We start from the raw sequence: 25,275 nt of genomic DNA, 5'->3' as shown, positions 1-25,275 counted from the left end.
ATTTCCCATAATTTTGGTATGTAACCCTAATTATGAACCACTGATATGAAGTGTTCATATGCTTCCAAAGTAGGAATGAGGGGTCATGGGAATTTGGAGTTGGGATGGGCGTACATTTATGAAAGAACTGGATGAAGTGGGCCTCAGTACTCACTCTGAAATCTTAGCTGTCCCTTAGTGTTACTCCAGTAGTACACATTAGGCCAGAGCAACAGTTCCTGGGCTAGGCTAACTTAGGAGTCTCTGTATAACTTAGGAAGAATTCAGACCCTCATTCCCCAAGACATCAGTAATAAAGACCATCTGTTCTGGCATTTGAACTACAGACACAGAGTAGAGGCAGTGCTTCCAGCTTGTCTGACTTGGTCTCCTGGCTTTGCTTTGCAGACAGCAGTGGCCCTTCCAGCACTGTGTCCAGTGCTGGTCCTTCCTCCCCTACTGCAGTGGATGGTAACTGCCCTTTTGGCTTCAGTGATCAGCCCTCCGTAAGCTCACATGTGACTGAAGAATATCAAGGCCTTGGGCTGCTCCAGGAGGCCCCTGGGAGTGGCGCACAAGAGCCCCCTTTAGAAGGGCAGCAAGAGCCTTTTGAACAAAACCAGTCCCCACAGGAACCACCTGTGGAAACCAAGAAGCCGTGCCAGGAAGTTGCTGAGGAGGTCAGCCAACCATGCCAGGACATCCCTGAAGAGGTCAACCAGCCATGCCAGCAGGTCTCTGACATCTGCCAGCCATGCGAGGAGAACCATGATGATGTTGACCAGACATGCCAGGAGGTCCCTCAAATCAGCCAACCATGCGAGGATGCCAGCCAGCTGTACCAGAAAGTCTCCAAGGAAGTTTGTGAACTTTGCCAGAACTCTGAGGAGGTCAACCAGCCATGCCAGGGGGTCCCTGTAGAGATTGGCAGGCTGGTCCATGGGTTCCCTGTAGGGGTTGGTGGCCTGGCCCAGGAAGTCCTTGGGGAAGTTGGCAGGCCCACCCAAGAGATCCCTGAGGAGCTCAGCCAATCGTGCCAGGAATTCTCTGTGGACATTGGCAGGCTGGCCCAAGAGGCTTCTGCAATCAATTTGTTGTCTCCGGACACACCTGAGGTTGATAACCCTCCCTTAGAGTTCCCTGGGGAGGGTGCTCTGCAGGCCCAGGAGGTCTCAGAGTGGGTGAAGCAGCAGCAGTCCTATGTGGTCCCTGAGCTGATTGACCAGCTGTCCAGAGAGGAAGTTCCCCAAGTCCAGTGTCCACCTAGCAATGCAAACCCTCAGAGCCAGTCTCTAGCCCCTGACCAGAACGCCCCCCTTCCACCAGCAACATGTGACTCATCATTTTCTCATTAGTGGTGTCACACTATACCAGCCATTTGAGCTAGCAACTTGTTCTGTTGCCTAACTCACCTGCCAGCATTAAGGCCTTGAATCTCACCAGAGGTGTCTGAGGAAGCAGTCCTCTTGGCATTGAAGCACATCTGTGCCAGGGCTGGGCTTGGGGAGGAGCCAATTTCATGTTCAAAGCAGCCATTGACTTCTCACCCAGCCATCAGACTTGAATACGATGATTTCCTTCAAGGGTTAGACGGGTCTATCATTACCTAACATACTCTGATCATCCCAGGAAATCCAAGACTGGTAAAGGAAATACCACTTAACTGCTGAAGACACCATCTACGGGTACAAAAGGGACTCCAAGGTCTCCACTTTTCTGGGGAGTATTCACAACTTTTCAAGGTACCCTTAGACTACATGTGCATTTGGGGGACACTTGTCTTTGTTAGCATCCTCAGGTGGGCCCAGGATGGCTGTCTGAAACGTCTGGGGGAAAAAGAGAGCTCCTTTCCCCAGCAAACATCCATCATGACCACTAATTTTTAGATTGGGCTTATGGGGGTTTCCTTATCATCCCCAAGTGCCCTCTCGGCCCTAGTCCTATTCCTCTGGGCAGTAGCTCTAGGGAAAAACAGGTATTAGTTTGCTGTGAAAATTTCAGAGTAACCTACTTAAAATGCAGTGGGGTTCTTGGCTAATCTGGAAAGCTGGGCCTCCTTTTGTTGAGAGGCTATATGGCTTAGGAAATGTTGTAGTAGAGAAAATCAGGTTCTATTTTAAGCAATCAGCAGAGATCATTATTGTACAGACATGAGCAAAGATTATATATATATATATTTCTGTAGTCACGCCAGAGACAGACTGGCCAAAGACCAAATACTCCAGGGTCCCCAAGAGATTTGTCCTTATATCATTATGTCTTTAGGGCCAGGTGTGATTATGAAGCTTTTCCCAAAGACCTGGGGTTGGGAATGGAGATGAGTGAGAGAGGTTGGAGGGGAGGGCTGGAACATTATGAGTGCTCAATAAATAAGAAATAATAAGAATCATAGTGGTGGTGATGATGTCCTTGTGAATTCAAGAATGATTATGAATGTAGATCAAGCAAGCATGTCTGTTGACTAAATTAATCTAAACCAGTCAGAAGCCACTGTAATTGAGCAGGAATGGGCTATAAAAGTATGGAGATCAGGCATCCCAGGAAGTCCTTATGACTGTCAGCCCACCATCCCAAAATTTCTTAAATAAGTCATGTTACCAGGAAGAGAGGTTCTATCTCTGTGAAGTGCCAAAGGTACGATGCCTTCTCACCAGATTGTTGGAATCACTCTCATTTTAACTCTGATGCTTGGGAGTGTCAGGAGGAGTTGATATATAGGGGTTATGCTCTTTCTTTACTCCCTTGACGTCTTTACACTGGGAGAGCCGGGAACACTAGGAAGGCTGGAATATCCCCCTCCCCATGTATTCACACTTATAATGTGGCCTCTCCTGACATACCCAGGACTATAAAGGGTTTCATTGCAGAGGAAAATCCAACAGTTTACTTGCTGGAAATCCTGACTGCACAGGTGAAAGCTGTTTACAATCTCAATAGGCTCTGGATCTCATAGAGCCCCCTCAACTCCTTGCCTCTTTGATGTTCTCCTGTGCAAGGTTCTGGGTCTTCCCTGGTGGCTCAGAGGGTGAAGCATCTGCCTGCAAATGTGGGAGACCTGTGTTCGATCGCTGGGTCAGGAAGATCCCCTGGAGAAGGAAATGGCAACCCACTCCAGTATTCTTGCCTGGAAAATCCCATGGATGGAGGAGCCTGATAGGCTACAGTCCACGGAGTCGAGTCAGAGTCGGACACGACTGAGTGACTTCACTTTGTGCAAAAGGTGTCTGATGCTGGTTATTCTGCCCTAAGCTCTTGACCCCATGGTACGTAGTTCCCCTTCTTCAGAGACCCTGCCCCCACCCGCTCTGGCTTCTCTCCCCTCCCCCAAACCAAACGTGTGTCCCTACGCTCAGTTCCTATTCCCCATCCTTGGGCACTCTCACCGGTTTTTAGAAGTTATGCTGGCTTCCCGTGACTTTTTCGCCCTTCACCCACCCTGTATTCTTAGGCCTGCCTGGGTCTTGGAACTGCCTCCAGTCATCAAAGGCACTGAGATAAATGACAACACTGGTAGAAGCAGAGAGGCAGAAGCCAGGGCCCAGCAACTGAGCAATGAGTAGAGTGAGAAAAAGCCTAAGCCTCACTGGAACATCTGTAATGAACTGGATTTATTGTTAGAGTTGGAGGCGGCTCCGTTACAGCAGCTGGGAACTAGAGCAGGGAAGAGTGGGGAGGAGCAGAGCACAGCAGCACGGGAGAGGGGGAGCTGGAAGAACACAGGCGGGCTCGATCTGGTTTCCACACAGTCATTTGGCAGAGAAGCCGAGTCCTAACAAGAGCGTCTGGATTTCTCAGTCCCGCAGCAGTCTGGCAGAGCTCTTATTGGCTTGCTTGGGGTGAGGTCCTCTCCCGGGGTGGTATTTTCGGCCTGTTTTCATCTCCCTCAGTCAGAGTTCAGCCTTGGCTCAGCTTCCTCTCCCTTTTGCCTTCCTCCCTCTCCTTATCCCCAAGTCCTCTGGCATGGCCTCCGCCTCCCAGATCCTCTGTCCCAGAGTGTGGAGCTGGAAAGGCAGCCAGCGTCCCCATTTCAGCTGCAGGATGGCAGAATGGAATGTTGGGGGAGTCACACATTGCCGGGGTGTCAAGTGTTTGGATGTCAGGCAGTGGCTTTTAACCCATTACACACCAGGCCACAGCAGGTGACCACATGCAGATAAGCCAAGCAGGGATGAGAAGGGATCAGGAGAGTTGGAATGGGCGGGTGAAAATCTCCGAAGGTCAGGGAGCTTGGAAAGATTCCGCGAGTGAGGCCGGGCTCTCCTCGCTCCTTTGTGCTGCCCAGCAGGCCTGGTCTGGGCATGGCTCTGGGATGTGAATGGTATGAAGCAGGGGCTAGGAGGATAAGCTCCTTTCTTCTCCTCACCAATCTGTTGGTCAAAAAAGAGCTTCAAGTTTTGGACTGAGACATTCAGACACGGAGGGAAGCAGTGGGACAGTGTAGCAGTGGCGTACCCCCAGATCCCTGCCAGAACCCAGACTCTGACGGGGAAGGGAATGGGAGATGGACCAAAGGGCGCAGCTCTGAACACCTCACTGACAGTATCCTACACCCAGGTCACATAAATTACTACTGGAAGTCCTTCTGTGGGATGCTAAATTAAATAGATTAAGAGGTCCCTGGGGTTGGGGATGTGACCTTCCTCCATGAGGGAAGAGGCTGCTCTCTGAGGCCCATCCTCACTCTCCACTCCATCACCAGCATTGGGCAGTGCTAAGAGAGGGTGTCACTCCAGGGTCCTCAGGCATCAGATGACCTCGTGTCCTAATTTTGCATTCTCTCCCTATCCTAATCCTGGTTACCTTTGGTTTGGAGACTCGTTTCAGATGTGGATGAGGGGGAAGGATGACTCCTCCCGTTAGCCCAGCCTAAGTTCCCACGAGACATCCTGTCCACCCCACCCCCTCCCCCAACTCCCATGTCCCTCGACCCCAAAGGACTCAGCAGTAGCCATCTTCTAGGGGAGCTGGGGGAGCGGATCCTCGGGGAAGGGAGAGTGGCTCTTTCAGAACTCAATCTTGCAGGCAGGGAAGGACTCGTCCTGCATGACCACGGTGCTGCTGCTGGCCAGGACTAGAACGTTCAGCTGCTGCTGCTGCTCATGGGTCTGCTGGTACCACTCACGCGTCACCTCCGTGTCATGAGTAGGGATCAGAGTCACCTGGGTAGGAGACAAGACAGCCTGAGGTGAGAATGCGGAGGGAAGGGAAGTCGGGGGATGGGCACCTGATGGTTCAGGAAGGACCAGAGCCAAGGCTTTGAACAGAGACTGTGTTCACTGTTGCTCTGAGCAAACTCTGACCAGACCGCCTCCCTGGTGTTCCTTGCCACTCACCTGAAGATTCTCCCCCCACTGGGCCTTGCCCTCCAGCAGGGCATCCAGCACAGCCCTGCTCGGCTCGCCATTGGCAGGGTCGTTCCCACTGACCACATAGTAGGATGCACGCACTCGTCGGAAGAAGTCAAGGTCGGCAGTCTTGCCGCTGCAGTGATTCGGGATGTAGGCGAGATCCACGTAGACAGGGGCACCAGAGCTGCCCTTGGAACCCAAGGCCGCTGTAGAGACAACACAGGACTCATTGTAGAGGGAGAGGAGAACTCTTTTGGCAACTGTCTTCCTTCCTCCCACTGGAGCCCCTGACCAGCCCACACCCAGACCCAAACCAGTCTCCCACTCTCCATGTTATACTTACTTGGGCCTGCCTTGAGTCCATTGACTAAGCCTTTGGACATGGGGCTGTGTCCATCTTTTTCCTCTGCTGGGGTGACCTGGCTTGGAGTGCTGCGTGGTCGGGGTGGGACCCGGGAGGCTCGATCTGCAGTCCCTTTACCAGGGGTGGGTGAGCGTTTTCCCCGAAGATCCAGACGACGGGCAGGAGACGCTGGCTTGGCCCTACCCGGGGCCCTGCGGCCAACTCTCCCCTGTGCCTTCTCCTTCTCCCGTAGCCTCTCTACCCTTCCAGACTCTGAGCTGAGCCCCTCGGGGTCAGCCATGCACACGTCAGGACGGGGAGGGGCTGGCCGAGGGTCTGGCTGAGGGAGCGGGGGCGGGTCATGGCCGGGCCTGGGATGGTGAGTCCCACTGACCCCACCAGCTTTGTCCACAGGCAGGAAGTCCCCATCTTCATCTGAGTCAAGGGCTGCCTCAGCTGTGATGGATGGACACTCCTCAGTTTCTGGCGGAACATCAGAATCTGACTGTGAGGAGCCTGAGTCGCTGGCTGATGTTGGGGGTGTCTCATCTGCCACGGGGCACGGGCCCCCTGTGGCCCCTGGGGCTCCTGCCCGGCGCCGCCCCCCTCTCCCTACCAGCCGAGCCTCTTCAGTTGGGGGGTCGCTGTCATCCGTGGACCGAGGCAGAGGAGGGTTCAGGAAGGAGGGGGAGAGCTCCCCGCGGTGGGGCCGGGGTTCAGCGGCACAGCCCTGGGGCCCAGCCTCCGTCTCGGGGGAGCTGCTTCTAGGCTGGTCTCCAGGGGCTGCTCCAGGGCATGGCGGCTGCTCAGAGGAGAGCAGCGTGTCAGGCCGGGGGCTCCTCTCGGCTCCCTCAGGCCAGGCCCCACGCTCCCAGGCAGGGCAGGCCTCAGCGTCGGCTGGGGTAGGGCCTGGGGGCTTGGGGCTGGTTTCAGTTGGACCATTGGTGGCACCAGCTCCAGAGGGGCCCTGGGAGGGGCTTGGCTTCTTGGCGGCCACCCCTGAGCACTCCAGGCGACAGGGCAGGGTGCCGTCATCCATGTCCCCGGGCAGGCTTGGAGCCGGAGCTGGGGCCAAGTCTAGGGACGCTGGAGGTGCTGGGCTCAGAGGAGCGAGGTCCCAGAGGCCATGGGCAGCGGCTTCCATTCCTGGGACCAGCTCTATGGACCCTGGTTCTGCAGCTCCCAGACCAGGAGGGAAGCGCTCAGCCACGCTTGACATCACAGGTGTGGTGGCCTCCGAGGAGGAGCCTTCAGACAGCACGGGAGAGGCGGGCCTCGGCAGACTGGAGAGGAGAGGGGTGCCGGGAGATCCGGGTGATGGCAGCTGGGGCAGCGACGAGTCCAGGCTGGGGGCCTTGGTCACTTCGAGGTACTCATCATGCCGGGCTCTGGCGGGGGGTCCTGGAGCCAGAGCCAAAGCCCGGTCCCCAGAGAAGGCAAGCGACCCACAGGGTGCTGAGCGGGGTTCCGCTGGAGAGGGTAGCTGTGGAGGCGCCGGCTGCAGTGAGGAGAAACCAAAGGCTGATGCAGGGAAGTCCAGGCTGGGTCGGGCAGGACCCAGGTGTGAGTCCGAGGAAGGGCTGGTACGTGTCTCGCTTTCAGGCCACAAGGCGGAGGGGCCAGCGGGCGTGGGGTACGGGGGACTTGGGGACTGGGCCTCTTTTTCGGGTTGCTCCCGAGCCCCCTTCTCCAGCTCCGAGTCACTGGGGCTGTCATCCCAGGGACCACGGCCTGGCTCCTTGGGGGAGGGGGTTCTCCGATCTGGACTGCAGCTCAGGATGTGACCGTTCAGCGGCGGGCTTGGGCCTTGGCTCTGGGGGATAGGAGCACGGGGGGGTACCGCAGGTGGGATGAGGCTGGGGTCCATGCCTAGCCCCGGCTCAGGCTCCTGCCTGGGGGGCACAGTGGGTCCTGCCAGAGCTGCATAGCTAAAGGCCGGAGTGTCGAATTGGAGGCGATGGGGTGAGACAGGAGATGAAAGCTCCTTCTCTGCAGGTGTGTCTCGGCCAGCAGCTTCCTCCTTGGTTGAGATGTGGGGGGGCCAGTCCCCAGCAGCTCCAAGTGGAGGCTCTCTAGTGGGGCAGGCGGGGCCCAGCCCCGTGAGCATCATCTGCTCGTAGATGTCTGCGTACTGGAAGCTCCGCTCGTCTGGATAGGGAGTGGGCTCTCTCTGCTCTGGCTCGGTCTGCTCGGGCTCCTCAGAGGCATGGCTGTCGCCGGCCTTGGGGACCTGTGAGCTCCGGGGGCTGTGGTCAGGAACCCCCACTTCTCCTTCCCTTTCTTCTTCGGCCTTGCGGTAGTCCTTCCCTAGCGGGGAGTATGGCCCGCCTTCCAGCTCAGCTGCCCCCTCCTGCACTGCAGCCACCACACCCTCATCCTCAGCTGTGCCCCAGGAGAAGGGTGCAGGAGTATGTGGCTCTGGGGCAGGCGTCGGGGGAGCGGGAGCTGGGGAGAGGGGTGCAGGGGGCAGGGGTCTGTCCTTGGGCACCCATGGTGGGATGTCAGCCAGCCAGGAGCGGGTGGTGGGCTCGTCCCTCATGGGTGGCAGGAGCTTAGGATCTGGGATGGGGCTCTCTTGCCCTGGGGCCGGCAGAACCCTCTGTCTAGCCATCTCCGGCGGGGAGGCCGGAGGAGAGATGATCTCAAAGGGGGAGCGGGTCAGCTTGTCCTCTTCCTCTGGTGGCAGCCCAACTGGTGACTCCGCAAGCCAGCGCTCCACCTCCAGCCCCTTCTGTGGTGCGGGCTCCTGAAAGCCCTTGAAGTCCGAGGCCCAGGGACTCTGGGGTGTGTGCTCCAAGGGGGGCACTTCCTGCTCATCATCCGGGCCCTCATCGAGGAAGGTGCTCTCCCGCTCTTCTGTGTACCGTGGCCGGGCCCCCGGGCCCCCCAGCTCATGAGGGAACCAGACCTTCCGCTCACAGCTCAGCTCCTGCCAGTACGTGTCCTGCTCCAGGACCACATCCTCTCTGCCCCTCCAGTACGTGTCCTCCTGCTCAGGAGATGTGTCCTCCCACGTCCGGGCAGGCTCCTTCTGTTCTCCAGCCGGCTCTCTGCTGCTTGGAGATGTTTCTCGCCACTCCTGGACCACATCCTGCTCCTTCTGGTACTTCTCCCAGGCCTTGTCCTCCTGCACTGGGCTCTCTTCCAGCCCCAGAGCTTTGCTCTTCTCCAGCACAGCTTCTTCTTTCTGTTCCACAGCCTTGACTTTTTCTGGAGATTTTTCCTCTAGGATCTTTTCCTTTGGTGCCATGGTTTTATCCTCCTGCACAGGGCTCTCCTGCTCCTGAGTTTTGTCTTTCTCTTCCAGAAATTTATCTTTTTGTTCAGTGGCCTTAATGGTTTGTTCAAGTGCTTCAGCCTTCTGTTCGAGGGCCCAGTATTTTTGTGCTAAGGCCTGGTCCTTCTGTTCTGGGGCCTGGTCCTTCTGGGCCTTGTCCTTCTCTTCTGGGGCCTTGTCCTGTTCAGAGGCTTCATCTTTCTGTTCTAAGGCCTTGCCCTTCAGTTCAGGGACCGTGTCTTTTGGAACAGTGTCTTTATGTTCCAAGTCTCTGATTTTTTGTGCTAAGATTTTATCTTTCCCTTCTGGGACCTTGTCCTCCTGTTCTAGGGCCTTGTCTTTTGCTTCTAAGCCTCTGTCTTTAGGTTCTAAGTCTTCGTCTTTTCCTTCCGAGGCCTGGTCCTTCTGTTCCAGGGCTGTGTCCCTGTGTTCTAAGCCTCTGTCTTTAGGTTCTAAGTCTTCGTCTTTTCCTTCCGAGGCCTGGTCCTTCTGTTCCAGGGCTGTGTCCCTGTGTTCTAAGCCTCTGTCTTGAGGTTCTAAGTCTTCGTCTTTTCCTTCCGGGGCCTGGTCCTTCTGTTCCGGGGCTGTGTCCCTGTGTTCTAAGCCTCTGTCTTTAGGTTCTAAGTCTTCGTCTTTTCCTTCCGGGGCCTGGTCCTTCTGATCCGGGGCTGTGTCCCTGTGTTCTAAGCCTCTGTCTTTAGGTTCTAAGTCTTCGTCTTTTCTTTCTGGGGCCTGGTCCTTCTGATCCGGGGCTGTTTCCCTGTGTTCTGAGTCACTGCCTTTTTGTTCCACAGCCTGATCCTGCGGCTCCCCAGCCTTGTCCTTCTCTTCCAGAACCTCATCTTTCCGACAGATGGCTGTGTCCCTCTGCTCCATGACAGTGTCCCTCTGTTCCAGGGTTTTGCCCTGCTGCTGAAGGACTTCATCCGTGGGCTCGGGTCCCTTCTCCTTCTGCTCTGGGGGTCTGTCCTTCAACTTTGGAACTTTGCCTTCCCACTCCATGACAATATCCTCCACGGCAGGGCTTGGTAAGGACTCAGGGCTCTTGGTGAGGGAGCTATCAGGTGTAAGAATGTGTTCACCCAGGCTTGTGATCACTCCGGGTGAGTGCCTCCCCTCTCCTAGCAGTGCAGTGGGAGAGAAGGAACTGGCGGGTAATTTTCCATCAGGGCTGTCATCTGTGATGTCTGCCCGTGCGGAGTATCCACTGGTCCCATCTGTGGGAGGCGATGCTGTGGCTGCCCGAGCTTCTGGAATAGACACAGGGGCTAGGTGGAGAGCGGTGTCCTCAGCCTGTATCAGAGGCCCTTTTTCTTCCTTACCAAGGCTTAGTTCCCCAAACTGGAGGGTGCCAAGGCTTTCTGGAGACAGCTGCTTGGAAGAGATGTCCAGCGAGGTCTCCTTGCTGGGACTCTCCTCTGAGAGAGACAGTGACCGGATGTCTTCTGGAGATCCCTGCGGCCACAGGTCTGTGTGGAGGCGCTGCTCCGTCAGGCCACAGGGAGACCTCGGGGTGGCGTCTTGCTTTTTGGCAGCATCTGGGGAGACCACGCTGAGGACAGAGAGGGACTCTGCCTCTTCAGGGGAGAGGCCTCGGTCAGGAATCTGGAGCACCTCCTCTTTCTGAGGTTCCCCAAGTTCTTGGAGTGAGGTTCTCAAGTCTCCGGGTAGGGCTTCTGTTTCCGGAACCGGGCCTGCGGGCTCTTCCGCCTCCACAGTCTCGAGGACGATGGCTTTGTCCTGTTCTGGCAGCAGCTGGATGGTACGGCCGGCCTGTCCCCCAGCTATGCTGATGGATACCTCCTGGGCCTGGGGGCTCCTGGGAGGAGACGCCTTCCCTTCCTCCTCCAGTGCACCCTTGTCAGGCCCTGGCTTGGCGGTCTCCTCTGCAGCAACTTCCTTGCCCACACCTGGGATACTCTTAGTATCTCCCCAGGAGTCTGCTTCCTGAAAGTCTTGGGGCTCAGACTTTTCCTCCACTGGGGACTGATGAAAGGGTGTGTGGGTGGCACTGGGTGGGCCAGACGGTGGCGGAGAGGCCATCTTCACTGTGCTGTCATCTGGGCTGAGGCAGCGCTCCTCTGCCTCTCCAAGGGCTGGTTCCCCTGGGTGGAGGGCATGCCCAGGGGCGGCAAACATCGGGGGTCCATACTGACCATGCAGTTTCTCCGACATCTGTACGTTGGCGGTCTCCTCCTCCTCTTCCCCCTCCAGGGCCCTCTCTCCAGACAAGCCTCTCCCTACCATCTCTCCTCTCTTCTCTGACTCCCCGGTCACAGAGAAGTCCTCATAGGGTGGTGACTTGAAGCCTTTGTCTTCTTCCAACGAGGAGGTGGGTGAGATGGTGCCGGCCGATGGCACGTAGTCCAGGCCCTGAGTGGCTTCAGTGCGGGATGAGGGGATGCTTGTGACCGTGTCAAGCAGCAGGGAGCTCTTGCCCGTCTCCTCTGTCTGTGGGGCCGTGAGTGAAGCTACGGACTGGTCCTCGGCCACGGACGTGGCAAAAGAAGAGAGCTTGTCACACTCAGTGATCGAGGTGGCCGAAGACACGTGCTCCTCTTCCGCCAGAGGGGCGGCCACCATGTTGGGGGGGTAGGTGAGTTCTGTCTCTGGTGCTCCGTAGGCCTTGCTGGCGGTGGCGGGAACAGCGCTGTCAGCAGGCTGGCTGGCCTCAAATGGGCCGGGACCTTCAGGCCCAGGGAGGTCATAGGTTCCTGTCGGAAACCTAGGTGGGGCCGCACGCTCCTCGGGCTCGTCGTGGATCTCTTCATCTGAGATGGTCTGCTCGGTCTCAGAGTAGCCAGGGATCGTCTCGTCCTGGATGTAAGACACGTGCTCAGTGGCTCCTGCTGGGGTGGCCAGGCTGCTTAGGAATGACGAGGTCTCCTTCTCTGGGGCCTTGCCTTGGAGTCCCAGTTCCCGGCCGCCGAGAGCCTCCTTCCCCCCTGGCGTCACCTTCAAGGCTTCTTGCAAGTGCTTTTGGTAAAAACCCTCTGCCTTTGTCTCCTCTTCTTCCTCCTCATCGGAAGGGGGCAGCTCCTCCATTTCCTCTAACTCGGCCTTCTCTATCACATCTTCCTTTACCTCAGGTTCACTTTCCTCTCGGGCTTCTGTTCTGTCAGGGAGCCCCTCGGCTTCCTTTGGCTTCTTTTCCTCCCAAGTGTCTTTCTCTTCCTCTGTTTCCGCCCCAGAGTCTGGGCCTCTGTCCTTGATGCCTCGTTCCTCAGGGACGTCTGGGACAACCTCTTTCTCCTTCACCACAGGTACTTCTGCTTCCAGCCCGGGGACAGAGGGTGGTGCCACCTGGGCCGCTGTGCTTGGGAGTCCCTCCTCGGCAGTGTCCAGGGGGAGCGGTTTCTCATCCCTTTGTTCAGTCAGCAACTCCCTCTCCTCACGTTTCAACTCCTCAAAGTCCTGTGTAAGGTCTTCTGGTGAAGATAAGGCCAGCTCCCTTGCTGGGAGGGGTGCGGCCCCCTTCTGGGCCGGGGGTGTCCGGGGCTCAGAGGACAGCTCCTTCTCCCCACGGGTAGCCCGGCTCTTGTCCATCTTGACTCTGCCGGGGGCCTTGGCTTTGTAGAGGGTCTTCCGCACCTCAGGGGTAAAGGGCTTCAGGTCTGGCTTGGAAATCTTTTTGACCTCAGGTTTGGTGTCTTTCTTCTTCTCCTCCTTCTTGGCATCCTTCTTTTCCTCCTTCCTTCCTTCATCCTTCTTGAGCTCCTTCCTCTCCTTCTTGATCTCCTTTTTCTCTTTGTCTTTTTTCTCTTCCAGCTTTGATATCTTTTCTTTCAGGTGCTTCTTCCCCACTTTGTCTTTGATCAGCTTTCGCTTCTCTGCCTTCAGTGCCTCGCTTGACTCTGTCTTCACCCTCTCGGGCTTGGCGGGCTTCTCTGGGGGCTTCTCAGACGACTCTTTTGCCTTCTTTTCGGTCTTGGCTAACTCTTTGGCCAGTTCTGAGCGAGCTTCCTTGGCTCCCTCTTCGGCCACCTCCTCCCGTTTGGCCAGCTTGCCCACGGGTGTCTTGGTTGTGGCCTTGAGGCTCTCTTTGCTGTCAGCTCGCTGTTTGATTTTGCTGGGTTTGAGGCTGGCAGGCACAGCCCCAGTGGCCAGGTCCTTCTGTGTGGCCACGGGGTAGCGCAGGAAGTCCAGGTGTCGAAGCTTTTCCAGGCCCTCCAAGATCTTGTTCTGGGGGGCATTCCCTGGGAAAAGGACGCGCACGATCTTCTCAGTGGGGTTGGCTGGCAACCAGACCACCAGAGCGGTGATAGAGGTCAGGTAGGGCACCGAGATCTCAGCCTCCTTCCCATTAGCCAGCACGATTCCCGTCTTGGCTTTACTGTTCCCTGCCCACTTTTGCATGAGGAACTGCATCTCCTTGCTGTCCTTGACAGGGTTGAGGACGTACATGTCCAGGCGGCCCACACCCATCTTGTGGAAGAGGGTGAGAGGCTCTATGGTGTTGCTGACCACGCGGTACAGGGGCTCGGCCTGGATGCCCAGGCGGTTTAAGTGCTGCAGAGTGAGGCAGGCCTCCTCAATGCTGCGCTTGGCCTTCCGCGAGGCATCAGGCAGCCGCAGCTTATCGGGCACGTTGAAGAAGACAACCCCTAGCTCAGGGGAGATGAGGTTCTTCACCCAGTCGCTGTAGCTGCTGGAGCCCTGGGACTGCTCCTCTTCCAGTTCTGCCACTTTGCGCTGCAGAAGCCCGTTGATGCCTGGCAGGTTGTCGGCCCCGATGTGGGTGAGCAGCACCGAGTCGATGCGGTCCAGATGCCGCACTAGCTTCCAGAAGCAGGACTTGCGATCAGAGCCACCATCCACCAGGATGTTGAAACCATTAACGGCAAAGAGGGCCGAGTCCCCGCGGCCGCCGGGGAAGATGTAGCAGCAAGGCTTGGAGAGCTTGAGGAAGCCCCCTGAGGTGGGGGGCTCCAGCAGGTCGAAGGGGGATGGCACATCCACGGTCTCAGAGACGTACTCGGAGAATTCAGCCACGCCGTCCATGGTGGGCAGCGTGGGCTCAGGGTTTAGCCGGAGGTGCAAGGTCTCTTGGGAACTGGATAGTCCCAGGTGGCTCCAGTCGCCCTCCCCTAAGCAGGACACGGTGAGGAAAGCCTGGATCCCAGGGTCTCTGTTGCTGAGCAGTTGGGCAATCTGGATGAATGGGAGACAAAAAGCCTGATCAGGTCACTGGGGTTGTCTCAGCCCAACTCAGATTCAACCTGCTAGTCTCCATCTCTCTCTGAGGTGATCTACCATTCTGCCAGCATCCCCGGGGGTCAAGGGCCATAGGATTTGCCCTTCCTTGGATCCCTCCCCACAGCTCTAGTCACACCCCGTGTTCTGTTCCTCCTGGACACTGGGACATAGGACTCACCTCTGGGTTCTGAAGGACCTGGGCAAAGTTTTGATAGGAGTAGGTGCCACTCTGTAGGATGAGGTCTCCCCCAGGCTCTAAACTCTGCCCACTCAAGATCAGCAGTTTGTGAGCTGATGGGCTGCTGAGGAGGTGGTGAACCTACAGCAGAAGGAGAGGATTGGTCACAATGGAGGAAGCCCAGGAAAGGGCACTGAAGGTTCCAGGTCCCCCTCAGTACAGCAAGGACATGCTCCCCACTGGGAGCCCCACAGCACCTCCAGGTGGGGCTGGGATTGTGAGGCAGCTTAGATGGTAGAGAGAGCTTGGTTCAAAGCCAAGCCTGGGAATTCTTGGCACTGGCTGGGGTGGGTTATGGCGCTTTCAGCAGGCCCTTGAGGCCAGTGCGGCTCAGGCCCTGGCCTTACCTCAGAGCTGATGCTGTCGGCACTGGGGTTTACGAGGATGACAGTCTCTAGGATCTCACTCTGGTGGCAGAGGGTCCTCTGGCCTGAGGGAGAGATGCAGGAATTTGTATTGAGGGAAGTGGGTAGAGACTAAAGTGGAGAGGCATTGTGTAGGGCAGGAGAGGAAAAACTGCACTATCAGAAAACAGGGCTGGGGGAAAGAGTAGCCTGGCTCTCCCTGATCCTGCCACTTTGGAACCTGCTGAGTAAGGTCTGGGGACTAGCTCCGGCTGCAGCCCTTCCCTTCCAGGGTTTCCTCCTCCCGCACTGGCTGTCTGCTCCCTCCCCTCATCTAACACACCCTCTGCCTGGAACTCCCGCCTCAGGCTGCCCTGCTGACAAGAACCTTTTGTCCCTCTCTGTCGCTCTGGAGCACTAAGCTCCTGGTGCTGCCTGGGGATGGGGGGCTCAGCTGGAGGAGGGGCTTCTGCGACGTTGATCCTCACTCAGCTCCCTGCTCACTAGCTTGCCTCTGCCCAGGGCTTTCTTGCCAGAGTGCCTGGAAATAAGGAGACGGCAGTGGGTACGGACTCATCCTCCTTTCAAACTCCCATCCCAGGCCCAACGTCCCATTCCAAAGGACTCAGAGCAGTCTGAGCTATCTAAACCCTAGGGAGTTACAAGGCAGAGGAGAAATAGGACCTCTTAATCTGTTTTCTGGTTCCTCGGGAGGCCAAGCCTGCGCTCACAAACACAGTCATCCTGTTCCCAGCACTAAAGGTTTCACTCCCTGTCTCCACCTTAGCTCCACGTTCCCAGGCTCCTGGTTCACTCCCCACAACCCGACCTCTCCGAGAAAACAACAGTTTCTCCTCTCACTCCTGCGCCTCTCCTATGGGCCTTCTGTCATAGGGAGGGGAGTCTGGGATGCACAAACAAGAAACAGTTAAGATAGGAGAGGTTCAGAGTGTTCCCCAGGCTCTGGGGGTGGGGTGAGGGACAGAATACACCCTCAAATCCCCTCTCTACGTCCCTTCTCCAGACTCACATGAAACACCAAGCAATGCAGCAAAGAAAGTGCCAGGTTAGAAAGGAGATCCCGAAGAAGGGTGCCGCCAGCCCAGGCTCCTCCCGCCCTCACCGACTGAATAGGTGGTTGGTGTGGAAGTGGGCTGTCTGGAGGATACTGGTGGGAGGACTCATAACCTGTCCCCCAGACCCTCTTCTGTGACCCAGCACTCTCTCCTCTTTCTGGGGCTCAGACAAGAGGACCCCGGGGCCAGGGCCTTTGTTAAACGGAAGAGCGATGGTGCCAGCATTGGGCAGATCTGGCAGCTGCAGGGAAATGAACTACCGATGGTGTCCGAAGACCAAGGCCCACGCAGGGTGGGCGGGGCCCATGCGGAGTTCAAGGGTTCTCTGCTATTAACTTGGGAATTGAGGGACGCTTGGAGGTCAGTTCAGAGGGTGAGAACCACCTCGGAGTCACGAAGGGGCAGGGCTTGGGCAGGTGAGGGATGAGGGACTTCAAGGGTTCAGGGAGCAGCCAGCCCAAGGCGGGCTCTAAGTAGTTCAGATTTAGAAGGGCAGTTCCACCACCTCCCTCACCCCTGGCACAAACGCCCAAGGTCAACACACTTGAGCTAGGGGGTCAGAAAAGGAAAAATCTGTGACACAGTCCAACTTGCTTTCTCTCCACTACCTCTGTTCCCCCCCAGTCTGCCATTGCCCCCTACCCCGGCCCCCTAGACTGGTTTGTAACCACCAATTCCGGTCTTGGAGTAAGACCCTATGGCTCACCCCTGGGCGCTCTGGCTGTGACTGGCCACTACTACATGGTTTGTATCCTGCGCCCCTCCTTTTCGGGGCCCGGGAGGAAGCCCTCTGCCTCTCTTCGGCTCCCCTGCATTCCCACTGAAGGCCACGGACTTGTTTTCCCGCTTTCTTTGGAGAGGACTTCTCTGAGGCAGGGGCACATCCCCAGGCCAGGGATGGGGTTAGTGGGGGGGCGGGGGTGGCTGCGGGTGCGGAGCCGGGAGGGCAGGTGTCTCCGCAGTGAGGCGGGCGGGAGGGGGCCAGGCAGCTGCAGTGTGCCGCAGTGTGTGAGCGTGCGCGCTGAGCCCGGCGCCGGCTCCGCCCCCGCCCCCACCCCAGCATGACAAGTCATTTTCTTGGCTGCCTCTGCATGGGGGGTGGGGAGGGAAAGGGGGGACGCCGAGAGGGAGAAGAAACGGACTCCTCTGTTCGGAGCCCCCATCTTGGGAAGAGAAGCGGGGGTGGGGGTGGGGGTGGGGCCGTGACTGGGAGCCGGCGGGGTTGACAGCACTGGGAATGCGGGGCAGCTGCTGGGGAGCGAGCGCTCCCCATCTCCGAGGCGGCCTCTCCATCCCCGGAGGCAGCCAGAAAGAGGGGGCTTCGAGTCCAAGTTTCAAGCTCGACGGTTGCCGGTTGCCGGGAATGGGTGTGGGGAGCACACCGCACACCGGCTGGTCTGTGAAGAGGCGCGTGCCACGTCTTAACGACCCTTTCCTCCCTTCTCTTCCAAAGTGTCCCCCACCTTCCCTTACTTGGCAAAAACTCGCGGTCCCATTCACCCCCCTGCATCGGAGCAGCTGAGCAATCCAGCAGCTGACACACAGAGAGACTCTCCCATTCGGTGCATTCCCACAACATCCGCCTTTCCCTCTAATTCTTCTGTCCCTACCAAAGACACAGCCCGTCTCTAACTCCGTCAGAGCCCCAGGCCGCTGGGCAGAGCCGGTGACACCACCCTCTGCGGCTGCCCCTGGGGCTGCTCCCAGCTCAGCCCAGCCCGCGCGGTGGCCTGTCACTGTGCGGCCCCACTGGCCTCCGCCTGGTTCTGGGTCCAGGCTGGCCCCACAGTCAGTTCATCTTCTCGGCTCCCCACCCTGCCAACCCCCGCCAGGCTAGTTCCAGACACAGCATATTAGGTTATCAACTCCCTTTCCCGTTACCCGCATCCCACCTCCCCATCACAGCATCCCCCATGCCAAGTCCTTTGGCCTGGTTGGGTTCTTACCCGGGGATGTGGTGGGGAGACCCTCATGGAGGCTGCTGCTCCGGCCTCAGCCGGCAGCTTCAGAGAAGAGTCTGCGGCACTGGGGTGGGAGTGGGGTGGGGTGGGGGTGGGGGCGCTTGATGGTGAGGGCGGCGCCAGGGCGGGGAAGGGGGGCTGGTCCATGACGAGGCTCTAGAGATTTAACTGTTTCTTTGCCTTCACAGTGTCAGCGCTCTAGTGCTTCTGCTTGGCTGGGGGCTGAGGAGTTGTCTAGCAGCTCAAAGAGTCAGGGGGTCTCCAGTGGCCTACGGGGGGAGGGGGGTCCTTCTCCCCCAACCCTGCTTAGTTAAGATACATTCTTTTAGTGTCAGCTAAAGACCCACACTCTGTGCTACACATTGCCGGGGATATAGGAGGTTGGGCCCTCCCTTTTCTCTCAGGAACCATCTGCTGCCTCTCCCCTCAGACTGGGGGAATGACCTTCAATCCCTGGAGGAGCAGGAGACAAAGAGGCTGGGGGCCTAAAAGCTTAGGGTAGGAGTGAAGGGACTATTTGAGAAGACTAGGGATGACAGAAAGAAGGCAGTTGCGCTGAGCTCGGTTGTCTTCTGAGCCACAGCTGTAGATGTGGAGGGAGGGAATGTGGCAGAAAGAAGTCATTTTAGGTTGGGAGGTAGTTTGAAATTCTGGAGTGGACACACAGTCCCTACTCCATCTCTAGCCCGTCTCGGGTGGGGCACAGGGGCCCTAAGACTGCCTACAATTCTGTGCCAATGCAGCACAGCACTGCAACCACACAGGCACTGATACTTGGAATTCTTGCTCTCTGGGTATGAAGAGGCATTTTCTGAAGTTTCAGGGCACATTCTACCTTTCAGTGAAATAGTTAAAGGGATGAAGGAAGATCAGCAGGGCCCCAGGCCTGTAAGAGTTTCTTTCTATAGACCAATTATTAAATGTCACATAAAGTATTCTTTGGACTAAAAAGATCTTAAAATGACTTTGTAGAGTGTTGGGTCCCTGTTCTTGTCTCTGTACTTTGCTGTCTCTCTGCTGTCTTCATTTTATAGGGTCTTAATCCTTTTAATATTGGTCCTGTTTCCCTTAGCCTCTTCTGTCTCAGATTTGGTGACACGTACTCTAGGACTCAAAGAGAGGACCCAGGGAGCTCTAGCACTGAGTTCCAACCGGTGATGCTCAAGTTCCTACAGGGTCCTTCCCTGCCCTCTTCCCTCCCATCAACCCTCCCCAGTCCTGGGTAATTCCTACTGCTTCCTCCCAGTGACATCCACTCACTTTTCCCCAGCACCGGCTCCACCCTTGCCCCTGGCTGCCAAGAGCTGCTTTTGAAGGTCAGAGAAGCCAAAATAGTCTCTGCTCTCAGTATCCCCATCCCCCTGTAAACTGCCTTCAGAGGAGAGGAGGAGCTGAGTCACCAGTGGGGGGTGGGGGTGGGGGTGGGACTAAAGATGGGGAGGAATCTTTGCTCAGATCCGGGGATGCAAAGCAGTAACATGGCAACAGCCCCATTTGGATAGAGGAGGCCATCTGCAGAGACGTACAACACAAACCAGGCTGAGTTCCGAGCATCACAAAGGGGAGACACTCCCTTTCTGCAACTTCATAGTTCTTATTTTCTCCCACCTCGAACCTTCTCTCTCCTCCCTGCTTTCTAGAGCTCTCTGGAGTGTGCTAAGAGGGAAACTTGAATAGACATGTGCTTTGAGAACAAAATAACATTTCCCAGACCATTGCAGAGCCCACCCTTATTCTCAGCTATCACCCCCAAGGGCCACACCCTGGGCAAGGTTCCAACTCACAAGGGAGTTTTCCTTCATCCCTCACCCTCTGAACAGCCTACCCACCACAACCACACCTCCATCCGCTGTGTTCCTTGGCTCTGCTGCAATGAAATGGTGAGATGCCAAGGAAGAGAGGCCTGAGCTCAGACACAAAGTGAGATCAGAAATCCTGGATCTGAGATCTGACTCTGCCATTTTACTAATCATGTTTTTAAACAAGCCACTTAAGGTTTCTGAAAGATTACTTCCTTAATTACAAAATGAGTATAATATTAGTACCACCCTCCAATAGCGCCACAAGGAGTAAATCACATAAAAGATGAAAAAGTGCTTCACTCCTAGAACCTTAAACCCATAATGCACCAGTGCCACTGGAAGTCCGTCTCCCTCTTGTGGAAGATTTATGAGAGGTCACCGAGGTGATCAGGAACTCCTAAACCAGAATATCTCAACTCTAGAGTAACTTAGCTCCCAGGTAAAGCTATGACGCAAAGTGCCTGTCAGAAGGGACTTCACGTACTCTTCATGTCCCTCCTTTCCCATTTCTGACAGCAGTGCAAACCCCAGTTCTAGGGGCCAATGAGCTACTGTATCAATTCAGAAGTCTTCATGTTTGCAGAAGTAACAGAACTAACACTTCCTGAGCACATCAGTGGGGATAGCATCAGACAGAAGGCTTCCAAACTGGTCCTTCAGCCTGTGTCTTTTTTAGGCCCAGAATATCAATCATGAATTATAAATTACAAAACCCTCTTCCTTCCTATATGTGCTCAATAGTAGAAGCAGTATCACAGTGTTATTTAAGCTCAGTTTCCCACTGTTCTAATTGTTTTGGGATTTGTTTTAAAATGCTTGGAAACTCCAGAGGTTTTTTTTTTGCAGGAATTAGAAAGGAAGCCTCCAAGTCACCATTGGAGACCAAAGTGGTGCAAAATTCACCTTGGAAAGCCTTTACCACATTTGACCACTAGAAGGAGCTGGGCCACTGACTCACCATCAAAGGGTCCCCTTCCTTTCTGTGTGTGTGTGTGTGTGTGTGTGTGTGTGAGAGAGAGAGAGAGAGAGACTCTCCATCAAAGGGTCCCCTTCCTTTCTGTGTGTGTGTGTGTCTGTGTGTGTGTGTGTGTGTGAGACTCTCCATCAAAGGGTCCCCTTCCTTTCTGTGTGTGTGTGTGTCTGTGTGTGTGTGTGTGTGTGACTCTCCATCAAAGGGTCCCCTTCCTTTCTATGTGTGTGTGTGTGTGTGTGTGTGTGTAAAGGGTAGTGGCAGGAATGATTGTTCTCTCCCTATCATTACAAGATACATTTTTGTCCCCCCTTTTCAGCATTTTGACCTAGGGCTTGAGGAGACGTGAGAGAGATGGTGGCCCAGCCTGTGGGGTGGGCAGAGAAGATAAAATAGTAAGCTCCTAGCATATGCCATGGAGCTCATCCCAGCAGCCTGGTTCCCTTGGCCTCCCCACTAATGGAAGCTGAAAGGAGGGGCAGTGTCTGCAGCTGCTCTGGGCTGACTGGTGTTTGTGGGGACAGCTGAAAGAGGAGCCAGCAGGGGTGGGGCTGTGGCTGTCTTGAGCCATGTGGGTTTTTCCAGGAAATTATCCACTATTCTCCAGGGACATAGACAGGCCACCGTGAAAAATGTCCAAACCTAAAAAAATTCAGAAGTAAGCCCTGATATTGGGTATAATTGTCCTAAACTCCTTGAGGATACCATGCTAAAACTCTTTGATTGAAAAGATCCAGTAGGTGTTTGTATATCAGTCTGAGAGGTCCCTGAGAGTAACTATGCATCTCCCTGTAAGTATTTTCCCAAGCATCCCCAAATCTTCATCTGAAGAATGGCTAAGTTTTTTGGTTCAAGTTCTATTCTTTCTTACATCATTCCAGAAAGCATCCTTCTCTTACATCCATGTCCAAAAAGACAAGGTTCGAGAATTCAGCGTGAATTAATAACATCAGCAGATACTTCCCAAACTTCAATTGAGTCATTAATTTCATCTGCTGTCATCCCTTTCTCCAGACTTGCACCAAAGCTCCTAGGATGAATAAAGTGGTAAAACTGTCGATTTTCACATCGTTAGAGCTAATGGAGGAAGCCATGATGTAAGTATACTAAACAGAAGGAAGTCTCAAAACAGTGACTGGTTAGCTTCATAGGAAGCCAATCACATCAAGAAGATGCCAGCCTCACATTTTTAAAATGCTGCACATAGTTCTAAGATAATATAGCATTAGTCACATTAAACTTGTCTTCTCTCTCCAGGAGCAGCTCTAGAGGAATAGGTGATCAGGGCAATGACCAACGATGTGGCAGTTAGCAGGAGGAGCAGAAAAAGAAGGGGAAGTGACTGTCCGATATAATGGATAACTGAGAATCATCTGCATAAGATACAAATTCAGTCATTTGATGGTAAGGACTGTTGAATTGGGTGGATTTATATTCCATAGAGACACTGGTGTATCAATTGGTTTGCCGACATTTACCAATAACATGACCAGATGCCCAAGCATTTTTATAATGGGATGTAGAGCTTTCTGTAAGTCTTCCCATAGATACCATCATGGAATAATAGCTTCTAAAATGTTACTTTTCTCAAATTCCTGACCATTTCTCCCACACAGCAGAATGCAAAACTGCATCTTGCAAACTTTGATCTCAGAGCCAAATCTCAAAGTATGGCTAGCTCTTTCTTGCAGCAGTGAACCCAGGAAACCCTGCTTCCTGGTACATTTAATGGTGCTCATCAGCCTTTGGGTCAAGGTTTCTGCTATGTTCTGAACATCTGCTGACTGAGCCAAAGGAGGAACCAGAAACTCTAGAGGCTAGAGGATAGGCTGTGCAGCCTGAGGGAAAGTGCTAAGCAAGGATCTGGAAAGGTGAGTGGGGGAACTCAAGGGTCTCTGTAAAGGGAAGCAAGGAGCTCAGGGTATACAGAAAGGGGAACACAAAAAAGAGAGTGAACTTTTTACATAGGAGATGATTCATCACTCAAGAGGTACCTCATTCCCTTAGTGCATGTTGGCTGTCCATAAACCACCCCCTTCTCAGGTAGAAATTACATTCTCCAGGCTTCCTCCACAATCATACCATTTGTCTGTGAAGTGACCTGGGTATGTGGAGATTGCTACGGAGCTCTACAACATTCCCCTCAGGAGCCCCTCCCTTCTCCCCAACCCAAACTTCCCACAAGGTCAGTTCTGCCAGAGAGACTGGACCTCTGCTCTTCTGTGACCATCCCTCACCCACAGCACCGAGACAAATGACACTAGTCCTAACCTTTGACCTCTGAGGAGAAGTGAGCTAGATGCCGGGTAATGAAGAGTCTCAATTGTTGGTTCAAGTCAATGGATGATAAATCAATGTTCCAGGAGAGAATGCCTGTGAGAGAAAAAGAAACAAAGAGGGACCTAGATAAGGTCAGAGGGACTGGACTTCGGGGAGCATTTCCAAGCTCACAGAAGGGGTGAGGGGTGAGAGGGAGGGGATAAGGATGGTTGCCATGATCAGCCTCACTAATGTATTTAAGAAAGGTGGCCAGTCCTATGTCTAGCTCCCATCCTGTACTTGGACTTTGCTTGAGCTACAGGAAGGAGGGCAGAGTTTAGGCTAAATTTGGTCATTGGTGAATTTGTATGTAGGAATTTTCTTGCAGAGTTGCCCAGTTGTGATAGAAGTGACACCCAAGGGCCCATTTCCAGATACTGCTGCTGCTGCTACTGCTAAGTCGCTTCAGTCGTGTCCGACTCTGTGTGACCCCATAGACGGCAGCCCACCAGGCTCCCCTGTCCCTGGGATTCTCCAGGCAAGAATACTGGAGTGGGTTGCCATTTCCTTCTCCAATGCATGAAGGTGAAAAGTGAAAGTGAAGTCGCTCAGTCCTGTCTGACTCTGAGCGACCCCATGGACTGCAGCCTACTGGGGCTCCTCCGTCCATGGGATTTTCCAGGCAAGAGTACTGGAGTGGGGTGCCATCGCCTTCTCCGTTTCCAGATACTAGGGGCTGCCTTCCCAATACGGCTAAGTAGGATCCTAGACTTTCCTTCTGTGGCCCCCTCCTTGCCTCCACTCCTCCGTGGCTTGCTTCCACCCGCAGGTGGCTCCGCAGCACTGCGCCACAGGCAGTGGAGGGCTGAAGAGCTTGTGGCCACGAAGGTCACTCTTTCAGACTGGCGGCTAGCACTGGGATATTTGAGATCTGTCTACAGCATTCAGAAAGCACACTGTGCTTGGTTCAAGAACCCTAAAGAAGAAACTAAGGTAGGGACATGGACTCTTCAGGGGATGGTGAGGACTTTCAGGACCTCTGGCCCAAGACACTGCGGGAGAGAGGGGTATAACCAGAGGGCATCCCCACCCAGGCAGTGCCAGCTCCCCCACCCCTACCCCGACCCCTGCCTGAGGGAGATTGCGGAACGCCGTGGGGTGTGAGGCAAGGATGGGGTTGTGAGATGTTGGCAGTTTGGGAGGACACGAACGCGTGACACAGAAGATGCAGGTGACAGGGGCTGATGATTCAGATTAACAGGGCGCGCAGATCTCAGGAAATGCACACTAGGGATAGAGGATGCAGATGGCAGAGAAGCACGGGATGGAGGATGTCCCTAGCGCAGCCAGGACAGCAGCTCACCTTGTTCAAGGTGGGCCCGAACGGCCCTCAGCTGACTCTCTGTAGCGATATCGCCGATCACGATGAGCAAAGAGTGCTTCCGCAGGTCCCAGCGTGCCGCCGCCACCACGGCTCCGGCCTCGCGCAGCGGCTCCGCGGGGTTCTGAGCCGGCGGAGAGCCGGGGCTGCGGAGCCCTAGCCCGGGACTTGTCTCCATGGCAACGCCACGAGGCCGCCCGGGCCCAGCCTCGGTCTCCATGGAAACTCCGTTGGCGCGCTAGGCCGGCCGTGTCCGCTGCGGGTAGAGTGCGCGCGGTTCTTAAAGGCCGGCAGCAGAAGTCGCTCATTGGCTGCTGCCTGTCAGGGGGCGGAGCACTGGCGCCGCAGGGGCGGGGCCGCGGCCGCGACGCTCCGGCTCTGCGGTGTCGCTGGACGTGGGGGCGGGTACCGAGGTGCGGGTTGGCTTTCTCCCTCCGTCATCACTTGTTTTCCAGAGGGAGCTGATACTCGGGCTAGAGTAGGGGTGGGGGCTCTGCGGGCCGGGTGGAGGGGCGAGTCTCTTGCCTCCGCGCCAGAAGAAGCTTCTAGGTAGTCTTTCCCGGATAAGTGCTGTCTGGCAGTTCCGCAGCCTCGCCCGTACTGAGGGGAGCCATCTTGTCCCTCTCTGCTTCTGAGTTTGGTGTATCCTTCAGTCGGTGTGTCTGTATTATCATTGTTTGGAGGTTTTTTGTTTTTTTCCTCCCTCCTGTCACTGCCTGCCAGGGTCCTAGATTCCGTCCTCGGTTTTTCTGTCCTCATTGCCCCAGGCCCTGGGTGTGCTCTGGAAGGCTGTGCAGTATCAGGACGGACAGAATGACCTTCCGGCCCTGAGTCCCTGGTGAGTTGTTATTCCGAAGATAGTGGTTGGCTTGTCTCCATCTCTACTGAGTGCAATGAGCTCAGACTGCAGCAAGGGGGGTTTGAGTAAAACCCAGAAGAGTCCTTCCCAACTACTTGTGACACAGTGAATTGGGTAACCTTGGGAGACAATGGTATTACTTCCCCCAGGGAATTCTCAAAACAGAAGGGACAATGTTTGAACAAGGAAAGAGATTGGCCCTTCCAAAAAAAAAGAACCAAAACCAGAGGATGTACTAAGGA

At 55.4% G+C, this 25,275-nt stretch overlaps 2 protein-coding genes across 16 annotated transcripts in view; one reads left to right on the top strand and one right to left on the bottom strand.

The window, feature by feature from the left end:
- PPIP5K1 (diphosphoinositol pentakisphosphate kinase 1) overlaps positions 1-2,370 on the top strand; it is a 40,127-nt gene extending 37,757 nt beyond the window's left edge. For all 13 annotated transcript variants that reach the window (XM_027520915.1, XM_027520913.1, XM_027520908.1 and 10 more), the window contains one exon: positions 388-2,370. In XM_027520915.1, coding sequence (XP_027376716.1) covers positions 388-1,334 — 947 coding nt within the window. In that variant the 3' untranslated portion in view covers positions 1,335-2,370. The remainder of the gene's footprint in view (positions 1-387) is intronic.
- A 1,196-nt stretch (positions 2,371-3,566) lies between these two features.
- Positions 3,567-24,402, bottom strand: MAP1A (microtubule associated protein 1A). 3 transcript variants are annotated; one of them, XM_027522026.1, is made up of 8 exons: positions 24,157-24,402; positions 22,806-22,907; positions 14,729-14,811; positions 14,322-14,462; positions 9,385-14,098; positions 5,671-9,300; positions 5,313-5,533; positions 3,567-5,138 (listed from the first exon to the last, which is right to left on the bottom strand). In XM_027522026.1, the coding sequence occupies exons 1-8, from the start codon at positions 24,392-24,394 to the stop codon at positions 4,983-4,985; spliced, it is 9,285 nt and encodes a 3,094-aa protein (XP_027377827.1). In that variant the 5' UTR covers positions 24,395-24,402; the 3' UTR covers positions 3,567-4,982. The 3 variants fall into 3 exon arrangements, with proteins under 3 accessions (XP_027377827.1, XP_027377826.1, XP_027377828.1); XM_027522025.1 differs by having other exon boundaries at positions 5,671-14,098; XM_027522027.1 differs by lacking the exons at positions 22,806-22,907; positions 24,157-24,402 and adding an exon at positions 17,748-17,854 and having other exon boundaries at positions 5,671-14,098.
- Positions 24,403-25,275: the final 873 nt, after the last annotated feature.

Source organism: Bos indicus x Bos taurus, chromosome 21, assembly GCF_003369695.1.
Source record: "Bos indicus x Bos taurus breed Angus x Brahman F1 hybrid chromosome 21, Bos_hybrid_MaternalHap_v2.0, whole genome shotgun sequence".
NCBI classification, from domain to species: Eukaryota; Metazoa; Chordata; class Mammalia; order Artiodactyla; family Bovidae; genus Bos; species Bos indicus x Bos taurus.
The sequence above is the reverse complement of the archived record's forward strand: the minus strand, read 5'-3'. Positions and strand labels throughout refer to the sequence as shown.

Coding starts and splice junctions, on each gene's coding strand:
- MAP1A (XM_027522025.1), bottom strand. CDS start 24,394: ATGGAGACCGAGGCTGGGCCCGGGCGGCCTCGTGGCGTTGCCATGGAG. Junction 22,908..24,156: donor TCGGGCCCACCTTGAACAAG/GTGAGCTGCTGT, acceptor TTTCTCTCACAG/GCATTCTCTCCTGGAACATT. Junction 14,812..22,805: donor CTTCTCCTCAGAGGTCAAAG/GTTAGGACTAGT, acceptor TCTCTCCCTCAG/GCCAGAGGACCCTCTGCCAC.